This window comes from Lissotriton vulgaris, chromosome 2_1 (assembly GCF_964263255.1).
Source record: "Lissotriton vulgaris chromosome 2_1, aLisVul1.2, whole genome shotgun sequence".
Taxonomy (NCBI): domain Eukaryota; kingdom Metazoa; phylum Chordata; class Amphibia; order Caudata; family Salamandridae; genus Lissotriton; species Lissotriton vulgaris.
The window spans coordinates 397,955,669-397,979,184 of NC_141687.1; the positions used below are offsets into that span (position 1 = coordinate 397,955,669).

The 23,516-nt window shown below is 44.4% G+C and overlaps 1 protein-coding gene across 1 annotated transcript in view; it reads left to right on the forward strand.

Annotated features, from left to right (window-relative positions):
* The window catches only part of KIAA2012 (KIAA2012 ortholog), a 598,843-nt gene that overhangs the window by 388,388 nt on the left and 186,939 nt on the right, over positions 1-23,516 (forward strand). Inside the window, exon 18 of the mRNA XM_086954068.1 lies at positions 2,899-2,983. Within this exon, the coding sequence (XP_086810194.1) occupies positions 2,899-2,983 (85 nt within the window). The remainder of the gene's footprint in view (positions 1-2,898; positions 2,984-23,516) is intronic.

A 23,516-nucleotide genomic window follows, 5' to 3' on the forward strand; every position in this document is an offset into this window, starting at 1 on the left:
ACCCTACTTTTCTAATTCTAGTAATAACGAAATGGATTGTGGAATCCAAGAGGACAAATGGCACCTGCACTTTAAGTCTGTTTATGAACAAGAAACTTTGAGGGCAGAGGCTTCGACCACCTTTACCAAACCGCCTTACACCCTATCCGTAGATGAGGGTGAGGTAGCCATAGCCATCGGTAAAATGACTAGTAACAAGGCCCCAGGGCCGGATGACGTTCCCTCTGATCTATTTAAGGTTAATATCCCATTTTGGTCAAAAATTTTAGCAAATGTTTTTAATAGAATTTCTAAAACAGGCATTCCAGAGACATGGTCTCAATCCGTGATTGTCCCTATCTACAAAAAAGGGGATAGGGGTGACCCTGGCAATTATCGCCCTATATCCCTTATCGATTCTGCAGTAAAAGTCCTAGGGAGAGTGGTTCTATGCAAACTTACTGACTGGTTAGAGGACACTAACACCCTCTCTCCCTTACAGTATGGCTTTAGAAAGGGGCGTAGTACCATAGACCAAAGTCTGAATCTGCAATTGCTTATAGGGAAATACACAATCGCGAAGCCAGGATCCATGTACATTGCCTTTATGGATCTGTCCTCGGGATTTGATCGAGTTAACAGATCCAAGTTATGGGACCAGCTTCTTAAGATAGGAATAGACTCTAATATTGTGTATTTCCTAGCGGACCTCCATAGAGATTTAACAGCCAGGGTAAGATTTGATAGAAAGGGTAATTGCACGGATAACATTAAAATCACCAATGGTGTAAGGCAGGGATGCATTTTAGCTCCCCTGCTCTTTACACTATATATAAATGATCTGGGTGGAGTTTTGGAAGAAGCTAACATGGACATCCCGAGAGCAGGGAAGTATCTTTTACCCGCATTATTATATGCGGATGATGCTGCTCTCCTATCCAGAACTGCAGTGGGTCTCCAATGCCTGTTGAACTCATTTTATGATTTTATGTTAAACCTTGATTTAAGTGTTAACTATGGAAAATCTCACATCATGGTGGTGGCTCAGAAAGGGAATATCAGGAAAAATGTAATGACATTGCAATGCAATGGGCATAAACTAACAAGGGTCTCTAGATTTCCCTATTTGGGAGTTGTATTTGATGACTGCTCGATGTGGAACCCTCAATTACTGGAGAAAAGAAATGCCCTGGCACGCTCTATTTCAGCGGTGCTGGGCTTCTCATGCAAGCTAGGGGTGAAACCTCTGGAGGCAGTCTTAAAGGTTTATGCCGCTAAGTGTATTGCAATCGCCATGTACGGTGCAGATTTATGGGGTTTTAGGCCAGTTAAAATGCTCCAGGTAACGGAAGATAACTTCCTTAAAACGATTCTCTCCTTGCCACGATCCACGTCCAGCTTCATAGTCCATCAGGAATGCGGCGTGGACTACTTGGAGGATCGAATCGCCATCGCTCCCCTACTTAAATGGATCTCAGTTTGGCTTAACTCGGAACTGGAAGTGAACCATGAAATATTTAAGGATTGCCTAACGCTGGATCATTGGGATAAGATCCCGCGGTTGAAATATGTACATCAACTATGGGTAAAGCTAGGCCGGCCTGAATTGTTTATTGACCCATCTAACCTTGTTAAAGGTGACCTGAAGTGGGTTAAAAACACTTTTTTGTTGAACCGAGGGATGGACAGAGAAGGGGTGGAGCTGTTAAGCCATCGGTCAGGATTTATCAATTGATCGTATCCACTGGACATACTCTGGAACTTTACTTAAAGGTTGTAAACAATTCAAATCATAGATTCCTTTTAACAAAGTTTCGGTTAGACAAATTTCATCTGTTAATTTCTGGCCGTCCTGGTTGGACTAAGCAACATGATCTGGAGTTATGTAATTGTGATGGCTATTCAATCATGGATACTGCACACTTCCTGTTTTTTTGTGATCATTTTAAAACTATCAGGAAAAAGTTTATTATACCCTTGTTGAAGGGGAAGGGGTTTAGGCAAGTTAAGCCAGCTATATTATATTTACAACTATTTTCAAATATTTGGGAGATCTACAATGTAGCCAGTTTCCTAAGCATAGCGGTGAGACTTAGCAAAAAGATTAACTGGTCCTAGATGAATTACTGTAAATATTAATCCACGTAACCTGAATCAAATTGTAAACTAATTTTGTCATGTTCCTGTTTTTAAAACCTTACACCGTGTGTTAGCATTTTTCTAGTTTTTTAACTGGGTACGTTTTATACTGAATTGTTATACTTAATTGTCATGCTGCATGGTGTTCTGTGGACCATTTTGTGTGTTTTTGTACTTTTGTGGTTTTGAAAATTGAACCGAATAAAGTATTTCTTGACTTGACTTGAGATAACCACATCTTAAAAAGCTTGTAGAGCAAGCTGATGTCAACTTCGCCAAAGCAGGGGTCTCTGTAGAACTATTCAGTGAAGGATGCATTTTATTATAGGACTACAGCCACGGCCCGTGGAGGGAGTTACGGTGGTGCAGGAAGGCGGAGCAGGGGAGGACCACGGTGGGGGGGTGCCAAAAAACGGAATATGGATAATTGGAGGTAAGTAAACAATTTAATTAATAAAACGAATTTCGTAGCATGCCCTGCATCGGAAAATGTGATACAGTGCACGCTACGATATTCGTTTTATTAATTAAATTGTTTACGTACCTCCAATTATCCATATTCCAGTTTTTAGCACTCCCCCGCCCCGCCTTCCTGCCCCACCATAACTCCCTCCACGGGCCGCGGCTGGCTTTGCATCATGCTAAATTGGATTTAATATGTGAGATGGGGTCATAGCACCAAGAAGTTGGACGATGACCACCCATCCAAGGTTACTCACCCATCGTTGCTGAATGCAGCATGATTCATGGAATCAATTATTAATATTAATACTTTCGCAGATATGCCGCAGCAGAAAGTTGGGGAGCCAGAGTCTGTGGATGTTCTGCGGGCAAAACACATATCCACCCGGACAGAAAAAGAGACGTGAGTTTACCAACCAGAGAAGCACAGACATTGAGGGGAGTGTTTTTTCCATGGCACACTCTTTAACTTGATTGTTCTAAGAGAATGACTGCTCAGATAGAATCTACTTATGATGCTCTTGGATGTAATATAAGCAATGTCCTAATTAGGCTTCAGAAGGGGTCAATGCTTTGAGTGTCTTCAACGAACATATTATAAAGTGGTGTAGGAGCCACTAAAACTGTTATGTGAGTCATTTATTTTATTGTGCAAAATGAAATCCTTTTGTACTACATTATCCACAAGACACAATTATAGAATATTTCATGGAGGACATAGGAAATATGTGTGTTAATTTTAAGTCTCATAAACCATCTGCTTAAGACATTCTAATTAGACGTTGTTCTTGTTGCAGTGTTTCTATATGTACAATCTGTTTTCTCCTTTGTGCCTAGATGGAACCACCCACTCTGATGCTCATGTCTATTCAGCAGAAGCACCCATTTCACAAATAAGTTGGATCTATTTATGGTTTCTCTTCTATCTATTTTTCTCAACTGATTTCACCTAGTGTCAAGAATTGGACACTGACAAGGTCTGTGGAGATCCCTTCTTGATTGCCTGTGGAAAGGCAATTTCCCCAGTAGTCACGGTGCCACACTGCAATGATTAGTCACGAGAGGTGTCAAGTGTCTCCTTAAGAGTGTTCCACTTATGGGGGAAAAACACAAATGGCAAAAGGAAAACCACATTGACAATCTTGTAGTTCTCAACTGAAGATGAAGATGCATAAATCAATCGTAAGGCATCAGGGAAGTGTCAGGCAAAGATGTTGTTTAATCAAAAAGGTACTAGCTATTTTTTAGGGGGGGTATGACAAGATTAGTATTGCAATCTAAGTGACTCAATCTTGTTTTGTCAAGGGGGTTGTGGCACCTGATGGGTGTCCTTATAAAGCCCTCACCCACCAACCTAGTTGGTGGCATGCTTCATCATCGGGCCCACCCAGTGACACCTAACGTGTCCCGGGTGTGCTACGACGCCTGGTTACAGCGGAGCAGGTATGTCACTGTGTGTGCGGTGAAGGGTGATAAAGTATGTGAATTTAAAACGGCTTGGCGGAGGTCCCAGTACCCGGAGGGTGAAGAAACTTTAATACCTGGGCCTCCGTCAGCGGTTAAAAATAAGGCAGAGGGACGTTAGAGGCGAGTTACGACCTCCCACGTCCTTTAGTGAGTCAACATGTTTCAGCCAGTGCCTTATGAATATACTGGCTTTCTTCAGGACAGGAATAAAAAGGTGTGTGCAGTTAAAACTAGTGGGTGTGTGGTACTGGGACCTGATGAAGCATGCCACCAACTAGGTTGGTGGGTGAGGGCTTTATATTGACACCCATCAGGTGCCACAACCCCCTTGACAAAACAAGATTTAGTCACTTAGATTGCAATACTAATCTTGTCATACCCCCCCCTAAAAAATAGCTAGTCACTTTTTGATTAAACTTCATATAACCGGGGATACGGACTGGCTATCTGGTCCTCTCTCTCCCTCTTGATACACGACCAGGCAAAGATGTTGAGCAGGATATACAAAGTGAAGGGATCTGGAACCACTCATTTATTATTCCCTGCTCCCGGACTGGAGTGCTTCATAATGCCCTTTAAGGGCACATTTTCATATTTTCTCCTCCTATGTGGTGCCTCAATCTGGCCAGGGTCACCATCATGATGTTAAAAGTGTAGTGGGGGGACTACAAGGAGTGCAGCTTCCCTCTGGAAATTCTTGAAAAAAATTAAACCTATGTTTCCTGTGGTGTATAGTAAATGACCCCAGAAATGTTGAAGATAGCTTTCATCATGCCTAGAGTTTGAGGATTTGCTCTTCGCCCAGTTCTTCACGGCGTCCAAAAATGATTGACAGCCAAGCCAACACGTGTTTCGCAAGATACTCGCTTCTTCAGGGTTTTTTTATTCTTTAGTTCTTGCACCCGCTGGTAACAGATCATTCTCACTATAAAACACAGTATCACAATACTTTATATTTGGATCTTCGAATGGATATTTGTGTTTTCTACAACATAGGCTCTTTTAAGTAAGGGAAACAGAGATCTGAAGAATAGCGTTGGGCTACTTTTCTAATTTCTCTGTGTTTTTGTTAATATATATATAGGAAATTCACAAGAGTTCAGAAATTCATATATAGTCTTTTATTTCAGGCTTATCTTCTTTTCATACACTTGAAAAAATTCTTCCTGAATTAGCGTGAAATATACAGCCAAGTGGTCATACACTTTATCACAGTACTTCATCAAATATTGTGACATATACAGCCAAGCCAACACGTGTTTTGGGAAGGTTTAGCTTCTTCAGCACTTCAATCAGTAAAAAACTGCAAATTCTTCTTAGATCTTCAAATTCCAATGTTCCTTTGTTACCTTGATTAATCTTCAGAAAGTTTTCTCTAATATCTTAACCAGCTGAAGCCATCGTCAACAGAGTGCCGCCAAGCGAAAGCAAGCTGCTATATCCCAGGGGTGGGCAACTCGGGAGGTGGCGGTCCCCAGGGCCATTAATGGATTCAGGTGGGGGGACGCATAACCCCACTCTTTTGCATAGGGCCAGCCCCTGGAAGGTGGTGATCCCTTGTGCTAAATATGGCCCAGGAAGGGGACTGCGCATACCCCTCCATGTTCAAATTTTGGATTTGGCATAAGGGGTGGGGGTCCGTCCGGACCCTCTCCATATTGTTTAATTTAGCCCTGGGGAGGTGGTGGTCCCTAGAGATTCTAAATGCCCTAGAAGGGAGGTCCACAAAAGCCCTGGGCAGGTGGTGGTCCCCAGGGTCCAGGTGGTCCGTGTCACCCATATGTATAAGTAGCCACGTGGAGGTGGCGACCCCGGGGCACAAAAATGCCAATGGAGGGGGCTATGTGAGCCCCCACCATTATGTTTATAAAAATATGTATGTCCCCGGGACTGAGATCTGGCCCACCCATGGGCTTCATTAAAAACAAGAGCAGGAACTGTGCTTGTTTTTTTCCTTTAATTTATGGCAATTATTCAAATATTCACGAAAATCACAGTAAATAAAAATAAAGCTTTTTTGCCCTGCAGAGTCCCCAATACTAAGGCTAGAGCGTTATGGTATTTGTACCCTGCCCCCTTTTCTTTGTCTTGGCGTTTTGTTTGGGACTTGGGGGAAGCCGAATCCCAAAATTGCTGCCAACACTTACTGGTTGAAGTGTTGGCAGCCAATCAGAGCTCTTAAGATCTCTGCATGACCTCGTCATTATTCGGTAAGGCTTTACAACCCTAGATATTAAAATGTGGATTTCCCTTAATATCTCAAAAACTACTGAATGGATTTACACCAAAGGACAAAAAGCATACTGTCCAGACCAAAAGCAACTTTTTTTGCCAAATTTGGGGTAATTGCGTCCATTGGTTCGGCGCGTCTAAAATCTCTATAGGAATGAAATGGGAAACACACTTTTTTTGACCCCCACACCCTTTTTTTCGGCAAACGCTGGATGGATCACCCTGAAACATCCCATGCACAACAAGACCCAACTTGACATTTTATGGGGAAAGGTTTGTGAAGATTCGTCAAGCGGTGCCAAAGATATAGCCAAGTCAAAAAAAAAATTTCTATGGAAACATGGTCCTACTTATAACTACCTACTGGTGACAACAAACAGGCACCGACTCAGTGAGGAATTTTGGCACAGAAGGCAATTTATCCAACAAGGTCAGCCGCGTTTCGGCGGCAGGACCGCCTTGTTCACTGAATAAAAAGTTCTGTGATTTACAATCTTAAATACATAACCACCATTTTCCCTTGGTTGCCCTAGCAACCGGAACATATCATAGACATAGAAGCTGCTCAATGACCACGCTTCATGACAGTGCAAAAAATGAAACAGCAAAAAGCACATAATGGTATGCAAGAGTATTTTGCAATTAATACCACAAACAATACGGTATGAGTTTAAATAATTCACTCATTTGTATTAAAAGCAATAGAGCATGTATATTGCCTCTGTTTCCAACATCTAGAGAATAACTGATCTTGTGTGTGGTGTCTTAACGTGCGTGTCATGGACCTAGAAGTGACATAAGTGATTCTGTGGTGCCTCCCCCATGTGTTCCAAAAAAATGTATGTTTAAGTTTAGTGGACCGCGCACATAGCAGGCTATATTGCAGTGCCAAATACACTAGACATGTTATAACTGTCAGTGAGGATTGCCTGAAGAGTGACAAACTAAATGTCATTCCCGGGGCAGGTGGGTCTTCTTAGTCCCTGCGCATGCGTGTAGGCCCTGACAAGTGTCTGTGGGTGCTGCCTGAGCTGATGAAGAAACCCAGTGCCTGTATTACTCAATACGTAGGAGAGAGAAGCGTATGTGCCTATATTGCAGGGTTATCTAATAATAAGGAGGAGAGGTAGGGGAAGGAGGTTTTCGCCGTGGAGACAGTCCTGCCCCAGTGGGCCTGCGGTTCAAGCGTGATGTCTATGTGTGGATAAACATTATATTAGTCAAAAAGAAGGGCTTGGTGAGTGTCGGGATGGAGAAAGGGAAAATAATAAGTAGTACTAAAAAATCTGAAGAGAGAACTTTACGCTAGGAGGAATGGATAACAGAGTAGTTGCGAATGGGTGTAACTGAGAAGTTACAAGTGGACATTCAGCGCTTCATCGGCATTCATCCCTTGTGGGATTTTGGAGTTGAGGAGTATGATGTATGATTCTAATCTCCATAATGCCAGTTGCCTGTTTCCTCCCCTCTGCATTTTAGGAACATTGTCAATGACAAAGTAGGAGAGGTCCTGGGCATTCCCTGCATGACACGAATTGATGTGACGTGCCACTGGGTATGTTTGGTCATCTTTCGCAATAGCCCTTAGATGCTGCAGGATGCAAACGTGAACCGGGTGGATAGTACTGCCTACATAGATTTTGGTGCATGTGCATTGTAAGATATACACAGCGAAATCTGTTTTGCAATTATAGCTGCCACGTATGCTGTATGGTGTCTGTCTGAAGGGCATAGTTACAGATTTCATGTTCGTTCCTTGTCTACAGGCTTTACACCTACTACACCTCGTGAAACCTTTGGGTGAATGTAACCAGTTTTGGGTTTTCACTATAGCTGGCGCATTACGCGCCAACTCTTGGCGCATAGATTTCGCCCTTCTGAAACTGATTGATGGTACGTTAGGGCATGTGGGGCCCAATATTGGATCACTACGGACAGTGTTCCAATGTCTGTAGAGTATTTTCCTTACTGTTGTGTTGTAGGCATTAAACTCCGTGATGTGTCTTGGAATAACTACTACATTTCTCTTTTTCTGTTTGTTGTTGTTAAACAGTAATTCTTCTCTCGTAACTTGCGCAATTCTGGTTTTGGCTTTGGCTAGAGTTTCTGCTTTGTACCCTCTCCTCTGTAGTCTGCTGAAAAGCTCATTAGTAAATTTTTGCAAGCCTTCCTCAGTGCTACAGTTTCGTCTCATTCTAAGGCATTCAGCATAAGGGATATCTTCCTTGACGCTGTTGTGGTGGAAACTATTCGCGTGCAATATTGCATTCCCTGCTGTAGTCTTTCTGCATATTGTGGACTGCAAACGGTTATTTTCTATATACATTTCTATGTCTAGAAACTGAATAAAGGTCTTTCTGGTGTGGCGGTATGTATGTATGTGCCTGCAGAATTTGAAGTATTTCGGGTTAGAAGTTGAAAACGGGGGAGGGAGGACCAGTTGCCACCTTGAGTTGTTGCACCAAGGGAAAGTTGAGATAAATACCCACCAGTTTGCCTTTCACCGACCTGCCATTTCAAACTGCACACGGATCAGCGGACCAGCGGACCACAGCACACCAGTGGAAGCCCTAAGAGCCTGCTGCTGCCGCCACGCCTCGCCGGACCCGCTTCGCGGGTCCCTCTTCGCGGGTCCCTCTTCGCGGTCAGCAGCGGCCATTCAATCACTGTGAGGGGGGTTGCTTAAACCGACCGGCAGGGCTGCGAGCTCGTAGCGGGGGACTCCAAGGACCAGGAGTCCCCGCGCGCCCGTCTCCACCTGGGCTGCTCTCCCTGCCGGCCCCACCCCCACCTGATCAGCTTAAAGAAGCGTTGTCCCTTTGACCAGCGGATTGCCTTTCACCGACCTGCCATTTCAAACTGCACACGGATCAGCGGACCAGCGGACCACAGCACACCAGTGGAAGCCCTAAGAGCCTGCTGCTGCCGCCACGCCTCGCCGGACCCGCTTCGCGGGTCCCGCTTCTCGGTCAGCAGCGGCCATTCAATCACTGTGAGGGGGGTTGCTTAAACCGACCGGCAGGGCTGCGAGCTCGTAGCGGGGGACTCCAAGGACCAGGAGTCCCCGCGCGCCCGTCTCCACCTGGGCAGCTCTCCCTGCCGGCCCCACCCCCTCGGCCACCAATCACACAGCCATAAAAGGGAACCAACATCCCCGCTGCGCGGGAGCGCGCGGGAGGGCGCCGGGAGAAGCCCGGGACAAGGGCGGGTCCGTTTGAGGCCGTTCGAGGACTAAGAGGACTGGCCTGGCCCACCCCCCTTGGTTCGTGTCTTTTGGCCTGCACATCGATACCAGTGAGTACACTTCTGGAACTGTAATTGTCACACACTATGTGTGCACGGGGCAGTCGCAGCAAGACTGCAATGGGGTTGAGCAAGCCAAGCGGGACTTTGGATGATTTCCTTGTGAAAACAAATTTGGCAATTGACGCCGAAATTACTAAAATGCAGAAGAGGGTTTCAATTGAGCTAGATGCTGCACGTAGGCTATCCCAAACCTTTGCAAACTCCCCAAAAATCTTCTCTGGGAAAAATTGCGTCTGCTGCATCTCCGCAACACGCTTCACGCCCTCTCCCATTGATAATTCATGCCGATATTCACCATGCGCCCCCTTCTTCTTCCCTCCCACTAGAGCCTATATCCACTTTAATCACCATGCCCTCTAAATCGCCTGAGGGACTTGTGCCCACCGGACCTGGAACTACCATTATTTTGCCGGACAGCGCTGACCCCCCTCCTCCTCTGTAGTCAAAAACAAAAACACAGATGGCCCATCCCTGAAAAAGAAAAATAACGCAAGATCTGCTTACGCCCGCAAAAAAGCAAAAATTGCAAGGCAGCAGTTTTTCAACCACAGACGAACATTACCCAACACAGGGGAGCTCACACAAATCCCAAATTTGGTCACCCAGCTAACAGGGGGTGATAGCGAACACAGCAATTCTAACACCGCACCTGCCCCTACTCCAGAGCACCTCCCTGTCTGCGGCCAGAACTTAAAAGGGGGAGGGCAAAGCGAGCCAGGGAGGGATACGGATAAGACGGGCGACGATGAAGACTTTCTCAACACAGTCTGGGTTACTTTAAAACAACTATTGTCACCTCTGGAACTCAGACTCTCTCGTATTGAGAATCATCTTCTCGAGATGGATAAGACCTTAGTATCCCTGGCCACTCTTAGCCTAAAACAACTGGAAGCCACTTATCCCCGTATCGCTGAGGGTGTCCCCCAGGACGGCGATGATGGCATCCAACCGGCTCCGGATCCCAACCCTGCTTCCCCTGCTCCTCCAATACTGCCCCCAGCTCTGCCCCCACCCCTACCAAAATCTACTCCAATTCCCAAACCTCGGACAATTTCAAAAGTTTCAGTTCCCCCCATATCAAACCCATCAAAATCAGAGATAAAAGCCTCCAAAAATCAGACACAGCCCAAAACTATTCCTAGGGCAGCCCACAAGGCGAATAAGATTTCAACCCCTCTTCCTCACCATACAACTAACCAACACCAAAGTCATCAGAATTTTCGTGGGGGCTACATCGATCTCCCTCCTGATGCCGGGCCCTATGTTGTCATCCTGGCCGGGGTACCACCACTTGACCCTCATTCTGTGGAGACCCAGTGGTCTCTAAGGAACAAGGTGATCTATTGGCTTAACGTCAACAGGCAGCTCCCTAACACCACCAGGAGCAGGGTCCTAATGGTCAGGCGAGTCCCATGGGTGGGTCGCACTCATAAATCCATACCTGGAGACTGCATCGTGGTCTCATTTGCAGACCCCCATACAGCCCAACTTATCACTACATGGGATCCATATGATACTGACCAATCTATTGTCACCAGACCCCTTACCTTTTTCTACCCTCCAAAACAGCCTGTAGAACCACCTGGGGCTTGGTCAATAGCCCACAATCGTAGATGGAAAGGGCAGGGGCACGGCTGGCAACCCACTAACAACTGGTGGGAAGGAGCACCTACTATGAATAGGTTTGAGTGTCTAGACCAGGTGGATTGACTGGGAACTACTGTTCCCCCAATCCCTTCTAGTGCCCATAACCCTCCAATGGATACCATTAAGAACGATAAATTATTGCCCACTAACAAAAACTTAAGCCTAACGGGGGAAGACCTAACCCTCCCTGAACTGCATGCCCTTCCTGCACAGGCCACACAACAGATAGAGATGGCACACTCCCAAGATCCGAAAGAGATAATGGGGAACGAGGGTCAGCTTCATCAGAAAAATCGAAACTCTATGCATTCTCTCCTATCTTGGAATGTAGCAGGCTTGGGTAGCAAGATCACCCACAAACCCTGGCTGGAGATCGTGCAGAAGCATGGCATCCTTTGCCTGCAAGAAACCTGGCTTGTAGAGGAAACTCATATTTTGGGCTACCGAACTTTTCACTCACCCGCTGTTCCATCACCCCAGGGTCGCAACAAGGGGGGTCTGTGCATATACATCTCGAATGTAGGGGATGTAAAAGTATATAATTTCCATTCTGATCAGTACTTCCAAATTATTTTATTTAAATGGGGCACCACACAAAAGGTGATACTTGTGAATTTTTACAACAATATGCCAGCTAACGAAGTGGAATTTATCTTGAACAAAATGACCCATCATATCCACAAACTGAGAGATCAAAGCACGGGGGATCATATAGTGCTGTGGGTGGGAGATTTCAATTGTACCACCTGTCCGTCTTCTGAGTTAGGTTTGTGCGGCCTTTCAGACCTCGGGGAGGATGGTCCTTTGCACTTCTCACACACCAATCTGGGGTCTCTTCTCAACAACGTCATATTCACTTTCGATCTCACATTTATCAACCAGGCATGCTCACCCCCGGTTCCCTTTGCCCCAACATATAATGGAAGAGGCTGTGAAACCACAATCGATTTTGCACTGATATCACCCACTAATCCCAATTTTATAACTTTTTGGGAAATTGGGGACGACCCTATGAGCGATCATTATCCTATCACCTTCGGGGTAAAGTTGATGGAGGGGAAAGTAAAGGAACCTAGCAGGGTTCTTTATCCACTTGAGGTCACCCTAACCAAGATCAATGGGTATGTAATAAAATGGGAGAAAATGAACCCTACAACTTTCTTTCATAATTTCATATCGTCCTGCTCTACAGACATATCTGTCTGTTTAGAAGAAGACACTGACCCAAAGGCCATCATGGCTGCCTTTTCTAACATCCAGCGACACATAAAAGATGCACTAACTAGGAGTTACAAAGAAAATGGGAAGCACACACGTGGGTGGTTTGACTCCAGATGTACATCTGCCTTGAAAAACCTAAAGAAAGCTTTATCTGCTATCCCAAAAGATAGGGCTCAAATACGCCAGGCGAGACAAGAGTATAAGCAGGCAATTAAACAGCGGAGGGCAACAATGAAGAAGGAGGCCTGGGAAGCCTTGGGGGAAGCCGCTAGGAATAAGGACACTAATCTCTTTTGGAAAGTCATAAGATCTGTATATAACTCAAAAGATAGTGACAATTCCATAGACGTAGCAATAACGGCAGAGCTCTGGGTAGAACACTATGACAACCTTTACACCAATAGCCAGGGTGACGCCTCGAACCAACAAAAGGTGACTTCATCCTTGGATAAAGTAACTGAGGATTACCCGCTAAGCGCCCCTCCAGCACCACCCTATCCAATTGAACTGGTTTTTACCACTCTGGAAGTGGAAGATGCCCTCAGGGAAAGTCCGTCAGGGAAAGCCCCTGGCCCTGATCACACCCCAGTGGACGTCTACAAATCAAATCTGCATTTCTGGGTTCCCCTGTTAACCAACGTATTAAATATGGGTAACAAATGTGGCTTTATTAACACCTGGTCAGATGCGATTGTAGTGCCCATTTTTAAAAAGGGGAACAGGGACGATCCTGCTTGTTACCGTCCAATATCGCTATTGGACGGACTCATGAAAATCGCAGGAAGGATCGTCCTTAAGAGGATACAGCACTGGGAAGCAGAGAAAAAGGTCATCTCGGAGCTTCAATATGGGTTCCGAAAGGGATTAGGGACACAGGAACAATGTTTAAACCTGTCTCTACTGGTCTCTAAATACACTGAGGCCAAAAAAGGGGACCTGTTTGTAACCTTTGTTGACCTTAGCTCCGCATTTGATTGTGTGGACCACGCGCAGCTTTGGTCAACATTGGAACACATCGGGGTGGATCCAACCATTCTCACATTTATAAAAGAATTATACAGAGATGCTGGGCTAGAGTGAGGTTCGGGACCCAGGGTCAATGTTCGCAAAAATTTCCCATAAATAGAGGGGTTAGGCAAGGCTGCATACTTGCGCCCTTGCTGTTTACTTTTTACATAAACTCCATCACAGAGAACTTAATAAACTTGCCAAGCGACTACCCAGCTGTCAATGGTAGGCCTGTACCCATTCTTTTATATGCCGATGACGCGGCAATCATGTCTAGGACAAAGGTAGGCTTGCAGAGAGCAGTAACTGAATTTTCATCCTACATGGGTAAAAGAAACCTGAAGGCGAATATTTCTAAAACTTTTTCCATGTCCTGCTCCCAAAGAAATAACAGACCACAATGCTCAATCTATTTGGAGCAGCAAAAAATTGCGACCACGGACACCTTTTGCTACCTGGGCATTGTTTTTGATAGGAGAGGAAGGTGGAAACATGCAGTATCAGCCAGGAAACTCGCCTTCAGCCGAGCCATAGGGGCCCTACGAACCTTCGCAGCCAAAATCGGAGGTAAACCCATCAGTGAGATGTTACAGATCTATCGGGCAAAGTGTATAGCGACGGCCACCTATGGAGCAGGTCTATGGGGTTTCGAGAATGTGTCCTCACTACAAACCTGCGAGAACATTTTTATTTGTTACTTACTAGGTGTGCACAAAACTACTTCGACTTTTATGATCCATATCGAGACCGGCCTCAAATACCTCAGTGACATTATAAAGTTATCACCTTGTTTGCTTTGGCATAAAATTTGGACCACAGTGGAGTGCCAATTGAACAGAAACCTCATCAAAGACTGCATGACTTTGGATGTTGCATCAAAAGTCAAATGGTTACGATACGTTCAGACGATGTTCTCTAATATTGGACACCCTGAATTTTATGATGACCCAGAGACTTTAGAAACCTTGTCTAGGCCGGCCCTCAAAAAGCTTTTAATTACACACCTAGAAAGTGCCAGATGGAACACAGAGAAACTTAAAGGCACTACCCTGAGCTATCAGCAAATTACCCCCACCGAAGGTATACAACTTTATCTCAGGATTGAAACTGCACCCTACCCTCGCATGCTCCTCACTAGGCTGCGCTTAGGGACCTTTTTTCGCATGGTCACTTTGCCAAAACAGAACGATTGGGCCTCTTTGAACCTAACTTGCCCATGCGATGATCACTCAACACAAAGTAACATTCATATCATGTTCTTTTGTAACCTGTACACCAGCCCGAGGAAATTGTTCCTTTTACCACTACTTAAACGCTGGGGGATAAGAACATGTAAAACTGCATACTTGAAATTACTGTTGCTAGATGAGGAGTATGTTATCTTTGTTGTTTCTCGCTTTTTAATGTCAGTGATGAAATACAGAAACTCAATGACTTAAGTATCATATGTCTAAATTAACTAATCACTGTAACATGAGGCTCTTCGTCCAAATGTCTACTGCAGACTTTTAATCCTTGGAAAAATGTTTTATCTATTCATTGTAACTTTGCTCATGTGAAAATAGTTTTTAGATTCATTGTATAAACTGTACTTGTATGCTTTTATGATTTTTTGATAAATCGAATAAAGCTTATTTAATCTAATATATATATATATATATATATATATATATATATATATATATATATATATATATATATATATATATATATATATATATATATATATATATTCAGCAGAGGAAGTTGCCTAAGGTAACTATATCTTACTACCTGTCATGGCACTGCTTATGACCCTGCTTACCTCACTTATTACATCACTCATGACATGGTCAGTGACTTCACTGATTACATCACTGATGACACCCCAAATGACATCACTCATGACATCATCCACCGAGTGTAAGCGTTTAGTAAAGGTTTGTTAGACAAAGATGCATACTAGGCAACCACATAAGTTAAATTACTATTGTTTCTGTATTACTAATTAATGATAGTATTTTTAACATAAGACACCTGAGTGGCTGTGTGACTGTTTGAATCTGTATGTGAGTGTCTGACTGAGTGGCTGTATGTGTGTGGGAGTGGGTGTGTAAGTGGCTATATGGGTGAATAAGTGGGAATGTGAGTGACGGTATGGGTGGGTGAGTGTCTGTGTGAGTGGCTGTATGAGTGGGTGTTTGTGTAGCTATATTGGTGGGTGATTGGCTGTCTGAGTAGCTGTATGGCTGGTGAGTGTATGTGTGATTGTAAGTATTGGTAACTGAGTGGCTATGTGAGTGGCTCTATGGGTAGGTGATCAGGTGTGTGAGTGGCTGTTTGGGTGACTAAGTGGCTGTGAATGGCTCTACGGGAGAGTGACTGGGTGTGTAAGTGGTTGTACGGGTCTGTGAATGGGTATGTCAGTGTTTGTGTGAGTGGGTGTATGAGAGGTTGTATGGGATGTGAGTGGTTGTGTGTCATTCTGTAGATGATCTTGAAAAAATAAGGAGAGGGGCTCAAACTATCCAAAGGGATGGAGCACCAGAAACAGTATTAGTTAAAAAAAGTTTACCCTTAGGATTCTTGATTACATATACTCATACGTGTCACACATTCGCCTATCGATCTACTAGAAATACTGGGATATGAAATATATGAAATATATAAAAGTTTATTCTTTACAAATGCATATAGTTTAAAAATGATCAATTGTGACATTCTGCTTTATCTGACTACTCCCCGAGCTTCCCTGATTGCGTTCCTAGATAGCCTTTACATATTTGGGAGATACTCTGGCTTTGCCATTAATTTGACAAAGTCGGTTCTCCTTGCACTCAGCGGTGACCCTCCCGTTGTCCCGAGTTCTTGCCCCCTGCGGATGGAGGCTGCGGGCTTCAGATATCTGGGGATATATATATTACTTTGGATCCTACACTGAGATATTACAAGAACTTAGGGCCCCCACTGGCTCGGCTGCGCCGGGATGCAGACAAGTGGAAGGAGTTGCCGCTTTCTCTGCTGGGACGTGCCACATTGTTCAAAATGATGGCACTTCCCCGATTTTTGTATGCAATTCAAAATAGTATGGACCCGGTGCCTCCTTCATACTTCAAGGAGATAGAGCCTCACCAGCAACGGCTCCTTTGGGAGGGAAGGCCACGTATTGCATTTTCCAAACTTACATTGCCCTGGTACGACGGGGGAATAGGTCTGCCCGATCTCCGTAAATATTACTGGGCCTCCCAGCTTGCGTCAATTAACCAAGCGAAATATGGATCGCCCCTTGACCCCGGATACACAATGGACAGGGGCCAGATGCCCGGACGAGATTATATGAGAGCCCTATACTCCAAACCGGGTAGGGTTCCTCTCATTGGACCGGCGGCACACGCGGTGAGGGTGTGGCACACAGCTAATAGACATCTCAAGTGGGCTGGGACGATTACATTGGCCACTCCCCTGTGGAGCTCAGAGGCTCTAGGGAATCTGTGGAGATCGAAGGGCTTTGATCGGTGGGATCTCATAGGGATTTCTGGGGTTAAAGATGTGTGGGGGAAAGACGGGATCCTTTCATTTGAGGCTATGCAGCAAAGCTATCAGTTAAACGAGAGAGAAAAATTTAGATATCTCCAAATGAGACATGCTCTATTCACTAACATTCCCCGGGGTATTGCGCCGCCTGAGGCCTCCCCGCTGGAAGACCGAATACTAGATGGACACCTCCCTATCAAAACCATATCACTGATTTACAGAAAACTAATCACTCATATGGAGGATCCATTGGTGTTGCTTAGAGAACAGTGGTGCGCGGATGGTCTGGTCATTGATGATGAGGATTGGAGAGAGGCTGTGTCGTCCCCGAAGGTAGTGGGTATTCCTATGAGGTTGCGACTGGTGCAGTTGAAAATCCTACACAGAACCTATGTGACAGGGCAGAGATTGGTGCAAATGGGTTTGGCCGAAAATGATAGGTGTCGAAGAGGATGTGGAGAGACAGGAACATTCATGCGCATATTGTGGCACTGTCCGGAAATACAGCAATACTGGGTCAATATCCAAGAGAAGTTGCGGGAGGTGTAGGGAGTGGAGATACACATAGAGGCTAGACGTTGTCTTTTGAGTGTCTGGGAACCCTCTGACCTCACAACACACGGGAAACAATGGGTGACTCTAGCATGCATGATCGCGAAGCGTAACATTGCACAATTATGGGGTGCTATCCAGGCGCCTCAAATAGGGAAATGGATGCAGGATCTTGACTGGAACATGTTTAGAGAAAGGTCGGTGTATGTGGCTAGGGGTTGTCCCAAGAAGTGGGTGAAGGTCTGGGGTGCATGGAATAGATATAAAGGAGATATTTGTGCCCCTTCCAATATGTAAATCGAAGCCGAAGTGTTGGAATCTCCATAAGTATCTCAAAATCAGCAATGAGAAATGTGTTGGTTGGTACATATTATTTCTGTACCAAAGTATACAGTCACATGATGCTTGTGTTATTGTTTTTTGTTTGTAAATAAAAAGATTTTTTTTAAAACTGATCAATTGATCACAATCAGTAAAATAGTGCTCAAAACATGATTATAAAACAATAAAAATCAATACATCACAGAAAAACAACGAATAGCATCAATTTTCAAAAAATACATTACACAATGCAAAATGGAAGGAGACCTACAACTGGCAACAACAATGTACCCTTACTGCATTAATCTATTTATGACTAGGAAAATTGCATGAAATAAAGACTCTGTCACTATGCCAATTGTCCTGTTACAGATTTAATTCATATATTTGCGTCGACGCGTTTCGGCGGAATTAAAAGTTCATTTCCACCATCTTCAGGACAATTTAATAACGTGATCCTTCCACCTTATCGTCCATACATGTATATCACAAAAACATAATACAATTCAAAAATTAAAAGATGCATTGCCATGTATAATATAACACATTCTCTAAATGCAATGCTTTTAATTCTATTTTATTAATTCTACATTATTTATAGACCAACCAGATTGTCTATCTTTTCTTTACTAAAACATTTGCCCACTAAAACCTAACTATTTTTGACCTTTACATTTAGAGATGTTCCAGATTCTTCTATGCAAAACCCCATCTCCTCAAACACACAACATTCAACCGTATTCAATAATATCTGCACAGATTGTTTTTAATGCAATCTTTCTAATGTAGGGGTGTCTTCATCTATTAACCCCTTGGCCGCGGCGGTAATTCTGCTGCGGCGCTGGGGGGAAGGAGGGGCCTCTTGGCGCTGCCATGCTCGTGATGGAACCACTCCGTCACGAGCCACGGGCGCTCTGTGCTTGTGACGGAGTGGTTCCGTCACAGCCCGCCCGCTCGTTAAAACTGCCGCCCAGGCGGGAAATTGCTGCAGCGTGGGCGGGGCGGCCGTGCCATGACGGAACCACTCCGTCACCAGCACAGCTCGTCCGAGGCTCGTGACGGAGTGGTTCCGTCACGAGCACGTGAGGGGTTAAAGTACACTGCTATAGGGTCTTTTATATATAACTATATTGTCCCATATGAGATTTTTATTCATCTCTTTACCTTGGTCCTGTCTCTTAAGAACAGATCGTGATGTCTTGTCACAGTAGGGTTTGATCCTGACAGTGTTCCCAATGTCTATCTGTTTCTCACAGTTCCTATGGAGTAATGATAGTAAAAAAATAGATTCTCTCTATATCGAAATAAAACCTAATTTAATGAACACTTCATAAAATCTATTCCTGACAGTTGGGATTATCTCTCACCTTATTCTGGGTTGGATTGTAATTCAAATGACTGTCTTTCTGATTACGTTATTGGCTTTATTTTATTCTTATTTATTCAGCCGGTTCTTGTTGTAGCATTGCCTAGAGGAAACATATACATAAAGATATATGTATATTTTTCTAAATGTGTATAGGTATATATAGCATCTAAGTACCATCTAGGGCCCATCGTTGCTATTTATGCCCCCTCTACTTACCTCTCAAATAGCTGGGCAATGGTACAGAATCTGAATTTTATCCACGGTACGACATCTGCACACAGCCCTATTCCGGCCAATAAGTTTTCTCTTTTCTAGATGCTATATATACCTGAATAAGGTGAGAGATATAAATCTATTAAAGGACCCCATAGCAGTGTACTTTAATAGATGAAGACACCCCTACATTAGAAAGATTGCATGAAAAACAATCTGTGCAGATACTAATAAATACGGTTGAATGTTGTGTGTTCGAGGACATGGGGCTTTGCATAGAAGAATCTGGAACATCTCTAAACATAAAGGGTCAAAAATAGTTAGGTTTTAGTGGGCAAATGTTTTAGTAAAGAAAAGATAGACAATCTGGTTGGTCTATAAATAATGAACAATTAATAAAATAGAATAAAAAACATTGCATTTAGAGAATGTGTTATATTGTACATGGAAATGCATCTTTTAATTTTTGAATTGTATTATGTTTTTGTTAGATACATGTATGGACGATAAGGTGGAAGGATCATGTAACTAAATCGTCCTAAAGATGGTGGAGATGAACTTTTAGTTCCGCCGAAACGCGTCGACGCAAATATATGTTTTAAAACTGTAACAGGACAATTGGTATAGTGACAGAGTCTTTGTTTCATGCAATGTTCTTAGTCATAAACAGATTAATGCAGTAAGGGTGCATTGTTGTTGCGTGTTGTAGGTATTCTTCCGTTTAGCATTGTGTAATGTATTTTTTTTAAATTGCTGCTATTCATTGTTTTTTGTGATGTATTGATTTTTATTGTTTTATAGTCATGTTTTGAGCACTATTTTACTGATTATGATCAATTGATCATTTTTGAAATATATGCATTTGAAAAGAATAAACTTTGATATATTTTCATATCCCGGACCTTTGGAGTTGTTCTAGTAGATCAATAGGTGAATGTGTGACACGTATGAGTATATGTAATCAAGAATCCTAAGGGTAAACTTTTTAAACTAATTCTGTAGATGATGTCATCAGTGGTGTAATTTGAGATGTCATCAGTGATGTAATATATGAGGCATAAGTAATGCATTGTGGGTACATAAGTTATAGTTAGCTCAAGAAACTATAACTGCAGAACGTCTATGGTTTTGTATGTGTGAAATTTGAGCCTAACTATAACATCCATGCAACCTTTGTTTTTTTCAGACAGTTTCTATGGTTTTTAATGCTTTTCCTAACTATAACGTCCCTGTAACCTTTGTTTTTAGTGAATTTCAAAGGTTTTTTTAATTGCATTTCCTACCTGTAACCTTTGAGAGTGGGTTTGTGAGTGGCGGGATGGGTCAGTGAGTGGGTGTATGAGCAGCTGTATGGGTCTGAGAGTGGGTTTGTGAGTGACTATTTGGGTCAATGAGTGGTTGTGAGTGGCTTTGTGGGTGTGTGAGTGGCTGTATGGGTCAGTGAGTGGTTGTATGGGTGTGTGAGTAGCTGTATGGGTCAGTGAGTAGGTGTGTGAGTGGCTGTATGGGTGTGTGAGTGGTTGTATGGGTCTTTGACAGGTTGTGTAAGAGTCACCATATGGCTCTGTGAGTGGGTGTGAGTAGCTGTATAGGTTGGTGACTGGGTGTATGAGTGGCTATATGGGTCTGTGAGTGGATTTGTGAGTGTCTGTATGGGTGCGTGTGTAGTTTTGAGGGTGTGTGAGTAAGTGGATTCATGAGTCTGTGAATGGGTATGTGAGTGGCTGTATGGCTCTGTGAGTGGGATTGTGAGTGGCTGTGTAGGTGTGGAAGTGGGTTTATGAGTGGCTGTGTAGGTGTGTGAGTAGGTTTGTTAGTGGGTGCAGGAGTGGCTTTATGGGTCTGTGAGTGGCTGTATGGGTCTGCAAGTAGATGTGTGAGTGGTTTTGCGGGTGTGTGAGTGGCTACATGAGACTGAGTGTATGTGTGAGTGGTTATGTGAATGTGTGGATGTGTGAGTGTGTGTGAGAGTGACTGTATCTATCTGTGAGTTGTTTTGTGGTATGTGAGTAGATGTGTGAGTGACTGTATGAGTGTGTGAATGGGTGTGTGAGTGACTGTGGGTCTGCGAGTAAATATGAAAGTGGCAGAATGGGTGTGTGAATGGGTGTCTTAGTGTTTGTATGGGTGTGTCAGTAGTTGTGCAAGTGACTGGGACACAACAGAACCTCACCTGTCCCGTTATCCAACAAGTTTTCCACAAAATATCTACCTAACTGGAGTACTTTCTACTGATTAAATACCAAGTGCTACCTTGTTGAGTATATGTCCAGTGCATATTCTACACTACATCTGTGTAATTGAACACAAGGAAATGTCTCCAGTGAGCTTGTGTGCATGCAATTCGGCAATGGGATTGTTCCTCAAGCGGCTTGCTCCACTAATCTATGATAACATAAATCCTCGTCAAAGGAAGACGGCAAGACTACAAAGAGGTGAATCTCCACCAAACATGGGTACTTCCTCTTAACAATATGAAGTAAGTGCTTCTCTATTTGGTGGAGATGTCCTCGTATTTCTCTGCAGCAAAGACGCATCACCAAAATCTGCGGGAAACGCACTCGTGCCAAGAATTAATAGGAACGATTTCTGACATGGGGACCCCATCCCACGGGGCCCAGCCTCTTGATGCTGGGTGACCTGGAGAACACCCAGGGAACCTAGTAAACTGCGTTGGGGAGCGTGTGGAGCCTTAATGCCTCTGTGGTCCCTGCGGGCGCCCCACCTCCAGCAGTAGCTGGCTTTGCTCCAGGGATCATCCAAGAATACTGCTCACTGTATGTGGGAGCAATTTTTTCATGTTTTCCAGTACGCTGTCTAGCAGGCAGGAAAACAGATGAGAAGTCTACTTCCAGCAAGCGAGAGCAGTTTTCTTCCTCCCGCTGGCTGGAGACATACTTACTGTTTGCTCTCTCTTGGCAGGATATGTGAAAGCTCCTGCAAAGTAAGAGCAAACAGCTATGTCCCGGGACATAGGAAGCAGGCCTTGTGGGGTGGCGGTTTGCAGGGCCATAAATGGCTCCAGGAGGGGGGTCACATGGCATACCTCCTTCATTATTATAGGGCCAGCCCCGGGGAGGAGGTGGTCCCCGGGGCCAAAAGGGGCCTCAGAGCAGGGTCCACACTGCCCCCCTCCTTTGAATTTAATGGTATTTGCCTTGTCTTGGGAGGTGGCAGTCTCCAGGGCTGTAAACAGCCTGCAGGAGGCCACATGCCCCCCTCCTCTATTTTAGTATCATGGCCAGGACCTGGGGAGGTGGCGGTCCCTGGGGCTGAAATCAGCCATGGGGAGGGGGGCTGTGTGCGTCCCTCTCCCCAAAGTATATATCAAAATATGCCCACAGGACTTGGCCCACACAGGGGCTGAAATACAAACAAGCTGGGGAGACCATGCTTGAAAAAATAAAATCGCACAAATCTGTGAATCCATCTCAATTTTTAGCGCAAATATTTTTTTAAATAGTGCTTTTTGACCATGGGGGATCACACCTCCCGGCCTAGTGGGGCAGGGTATTCCTATCCTGCCCACTTCTCTTTTTTTTAGGTTTTGACTGGCGATGCGTACTTCAGTACGCATGCGCCAAAAAACCTTTTGATGTGTGTGTGTGTGGGGTCGGGAATACACCCCCTCCTCTCATTGGCTAGCTCCATAAATGGAGGCTAGCCATTGGGAGGAGGGGGCGTCCGTCAATCTCGGACCAGATTCAGGGGAGTTCCCGAGAATTTTTGGCTTTTGGCTACGTCAGCCGAAAGCCTCTTCTCGGGAACGCCCCCGAATCTGGTCCGGCATTGAGCCGGCACCCGCCTTCCTGCTTCACGCGGAGGGGCCTGCCCAAATTCTTGGTTACAACTATCCAAAACGTTTATCTGACCAAATGGGCCGCTATATTTCTTTCCATCATCTTTTTGCCGTGTTTACTTGCTTCCATAGATTTGAGCGCCAACTGCCGTCTTGCTGCCTCGGGGAAAATAACCGTAGTAGCTCCGACTACTACTGACGCATGGGAAACACGTAAACCACTAACCTACGAACCCCAGCTGCCACTTGACCTTAGCATTTAAGATGACGAAGGCCCACAGATGGTTA